This window comes from Coregonus clupeaformis, chromosome 3 (genome assembly GCF_020615455.1).
Source record: "Coregonus clupeaformis isolate EN_2021a chromosome 3, ASM2061545v1, whole genome shotgun sequence".
Classification (NCBI taxonomy): Eukaryota; Metazoa; Chordata; class Actinopteri; order Salmoniformes; family Salmonidae; genus Coregonus; species Coregonus clupeaformis.
The window spans coordinates 19,978,286-19,982,610 of NC_059194.1; the positions used below are offsets into that span (position 1 = coordinate 19,978,286).

The following is a 4,325-nucleotide window of genomic DNA, read 5'->3' on the forward strand; positions in this document are numbered from 1 at the left end:
AGGAGTTTCATCCCTGTGGGCTAAATTGTGGTTTCAAGTTTGTATCAGTCAATGTTTTACAAGCTGATCATCGCGAAAAAGAAAATAATTCTGCATTTCCCACTGTGTAAACACATTGCAAATAGGCTCAGGATAAGTCCTCCTGATGAAGTTGGGTAGCTGATATTTAGAGCTTAAATAGCGACAGGAATCAGGACTAATAAAGCCAATCCAACGGCTTGTTTTACAAACGGTGGGCCTACCACATGGATGGGAATTCCTAAAATTCCATTGTGGGGCCGACATGGTAGGCTACACCCCAGTAAGCATGGACCCACTTCTTTTGGACACATTTATTTTTGTCTCGCCTAGGGTGGCAGAAAGGCCAGGACCTGCCCTGCATTCAAAAGTCATGTTAAACACTATTATTGCACACAGTGAGTCCTTGCAATTTATTATGTGACTTGTTAAGTACATTTTTACTCCTGAACTTATTTTGGCTTGCCATAACAAAGGGGTTGAATACATGATTCCACTTTGACATTACATTTACATTTTAGTCATTTAGCAGACGCTCTTATCCAGAGCGACTTACAGTTAGTGAATACATATTTCTTTATACTGGCCCCCCGTGGGAATCGAACCCACAACCCTGGCGTTGCAAACGCCATGCTCTATCAACTGAGCTACATCCCTGCCGGCCATTCCCTCCCCTACCCTGGACGACGCTGGGCCAATTGTGCGCCGCCCATGAGTCTCCCGGTCGCGGCCGGCTACGACAGAGCCTGGATTCGAACCAGGATCTCTAGTGGCACAGTTAGCACTGCGATGCAGTGCCTTAGACTTATGGGGTATTGTGTGTAACACAACGTGGAAAAAGTCAATGGGTGTGAATACTTTCTAAAGGCATTGTAAGTCTCGCTATTATGAGTGGGAATGCATGGGAACATATTTCCTAAATTAAAATCACTTAGAGCTGATTTCCTGGTGTTTTTACAGTCTTATGTTCCCCCCTCAGAACATGGGGGGCCAAATAAAACCACCTGCAGGCCGAAGCTGCGGGCCGCCAGTTGGGGAACCCTGTCATGGGACATGGATGACGTAGTACACAAACTGGGACCTGTTTTGGCTCGCGAGCACCACATTCAAAACTACTGGATGAAATTATACAACAGCTCTGGAGTATCACTTTAATACTAGTCTAATTGAAGCTCTCATGACAATCATATGGCATTGTTTCGTTTCCAGTGGAATAATATTTTTGTTTGTGAAGACTGATGTTGGAGAACATTCCGAATCCATCCCCATACTGATTGACAGGGTCAGGGTGCTTGACATTTGGGAAGTCTAAATACTTTTGCTCAGTAATAGCCATGCAGTATCAATTCAGTTCAATTAAAAAAACTATTTATCCCAGGGGGCAATTACTTTGGACACATGTCAGACCGCAGCAACGACGACATGACAGCATACCACAAATTACATGCCACAGACAGCAACTTCACAGCAAGATAACGCATGATATAACGCCCAATACATTACCACACATAGCAGCTAATGACCGGTCTATCTAAAAAGTATGTCATGACTGTAACTTCTCTCTAGAAATATCAGTGCTACACAAACAGCACTGTAGGGTGAGTTGAATTATCAATTCTCCTGCCACCACAGGACAGACTTCTCACAACTCCAGAGATGTATTTTAAAGTTTGCATTGAGATGACAGTGTGTGACTGCTGCGCTGATTTTCTTATGTACTGTACTGATGATTTTATCTGTACTTGACAGGGTGAACTCTGGTAGCTATAGGTTTTCGGTGTCCTGGGTGGATGCCATAGGACCAAAGACAAAATGCTGTGTGTGAGTACACCCCTAAATCACTCCTGTTCTCTTCACTTTCACAATGAAACAGTGTAAGCTGCTATACTGTATGGTGTGTATCATACGCTGGGACTGAAGCAGGCCTACACAGGATTTTGCAGAAGTCATGGTTAAAGTCAATTGATTTGGACATTTTTTTTATTTATTTTTTTGACTTGACAAGGGCCTGATCTTTCTGACATTGGGCTTACTCAAGTTACTTAGTTACACGTCTTGCAATTTCCCATGCGGTCATAGAAACTCACCTCTTCCCTATGTATAATGCTGAAGAGGGACAGGTCTCGACAGCAATGTGCTACGTTAACAAATACTTTATCATGAACCTAATGCGCTTTTAATTTTCCAATGTCCTAGATCTTGACTGTGTTTGCCATATGCTGTGACATGTTCCTAACCAGCACAGTGTATTTCTCCATCTACTGTGCAGCCACGAGGAACAGACCCAGGGTGTTGTCCAGAGCCATCCTGCCAGGTGCTCAGTCTCTCCACTCAAAATGATACCCCCCGGGCATTTTAATTCTCTCCCCTTCTTGCTGAACTGTGCCCTAAATTGCTCACTCCCCCCTCCTGTATTTGAAAGTATTGGATTGATGCAATCATGGGGGTTTCTATCATAATTATTTCACGCCACCAGTCAATTCTTTTTTTAATTCATGATGGGGGTGGGTCAAGTGCTGGGTTAGAGAATTGTGCTGTTTTAGAGACTTGGGCCAGGTTTGATAATTCTATGTACAATATGATTTTATTTTGTAAAGGAGGGTGTTTCTGAATGTCTTTCTCCTGTGTTCAGGTTTTTTGTCAGGTCTGATGTTGAAATTGGCCACCTACTGCTGGTTTCTGACTAACCACTACCTTAGTCCCGTGGTCACCTTTCCCATCGTCTCTGCAGTGAGTTCACATCTGGGATGCCCCTTGACATATCATTGCTAGATGACTCATTCTTAGTGTAGCACACAGCTTGTGCTTGTGTATGTGTTTAGGTTTTGACATTGAGATTCCGTCATGTCCTCTTACAGAATATACTTTTTTTGAGAATGTGTTACCATTCCTGGTAATGGAGAACCTGACAATAGTCCTTTGCAAACGTAAGGTGTAGGTCATCCTATCTTTCAATCAACATAATTCAATCAATATTCAAAGGGTTTTCCTCTGTCCTTAGGATTATGGTCTAATCACAGCTCTGTACGGAAGTCTGGTTTTCAAAGACGTCAAAGTAAGTATCCCGGCGTGAACACATTTTAATGAATCGATTAGTCTAAGAAACTGCCTCAGCTCCTGGGAACAAGGCACACTTGACAATTGCTGAAATTGAAGTATGAACTTTCTCAACCCTTTATGTAATTTTGCAGACAGACAAACTCAACCTCCCCTTCGATTTTCTGCCCTAATTTCGCTGTGCTGATAGAGTACATTTGTTCAATCTGCCCAGCCCATTCCTTTTGACACCAACTGATTCAGAGTACTATCATCTAATTCAGTTCTGATTAGCTCGCCCCAGGCTAGATATTTTGAGACTCCTCTCTGATTACGCTGCCGTTTTCAACACAATTCCACTCGCTCATCGATACCCTAAAGCACGATTTCCCCAACTCGGTCCTGGGCCTCCCCCCGGGTGCACATTTGGTTTTTGCCCTAGTACTACACAGCTGATTCAAATAATCAAAGCTTGATGGTGAGTTGGTTATTTGAATCAGCTGTGTAGTACTAGGGCAAAAACCAAACTATGCACCCAGGGTGGGCCCCAGGACCGAGTTTGGGGAAACGCTGCCCTAAAGTGTGCCACCCCAATTTGACACTGTGTTTCTGGTGTGACATGCCATCAGATATTTGTGGTGTTAACTAATGCTTGTCTCTTTTCAGGGCCTGGTAAACTGCTTCATCTTCATAGTAGCCTCCTGTGTTGTCCTGACTGGATCACTGCTGACGGCCTTCTCCAAGGTGTAGTGGAACACTCAATACACCACTAGGTGGCAACGTTATACAGGAATGGCCCTCCTGGAGGAGGCCTGGGGTGTATTCAGTGAGGTGAAATGTTCTGAATGTTGCCGATTGAAAAGTAATGGACAGAACCAATTCACAGTCCCCTATTCTTCTACCTCAGACGATCATATCTGTTCTAAATAATAATAATAATAATTATTATTATTATTATTATTATTATTGTAATAATTTAAAAAACACCCTCTGAACAGGGCCCTGGATGGTGATGTCTCTGATAGTCCTTCAGTTTTGTCAGTTTTGAACCTGTTCAAATAGGGTTCAGATGTTGCTGCTACTCGCTCTTCTGTTGTCATGTTTTAAATACCTCTCAATAGTTGAATTCAATGGCATTCAGAATATTTTTTGAGGGAAGATGTATTTATAACTTCCACAATGTTTATACAGTGCTGAAATCAATTTGTGGTGTTGTCTGTGGCACTTTGCTATGAATTTGAGCTAAAGTTGATGTAATATGAAATGTGAAA

At 42.7% G+C, this 4,325-nt stretch overlaps 1 protein-coding gene across 1 annotated transcript; it reads left to right on the top strand.

Annotated features, from left to right (window-relative positions):
- Positions 1–283: 283 nt before the first annotated feature.
- tmem144b (transmembrane protein 144b) lies at positions 284–3,804 on the top strand. Its single transcript, XM_041846015.1, has 5 exons — positions 284–301; positions 2,215–2,332; positions 2,651–2,748; positions 3,020–3,073; positions 3,721–3,804. The coding sequence occupies exons 1-5, from the start codon at positions 284–286 to the stop codon at positions 3,802–3,804; spliced, it is 372 nt and encodes a 123-aa protein (XP_041701949.1).
- Positions 3,805–4,325: the final 521 nt, after the last annotated feature.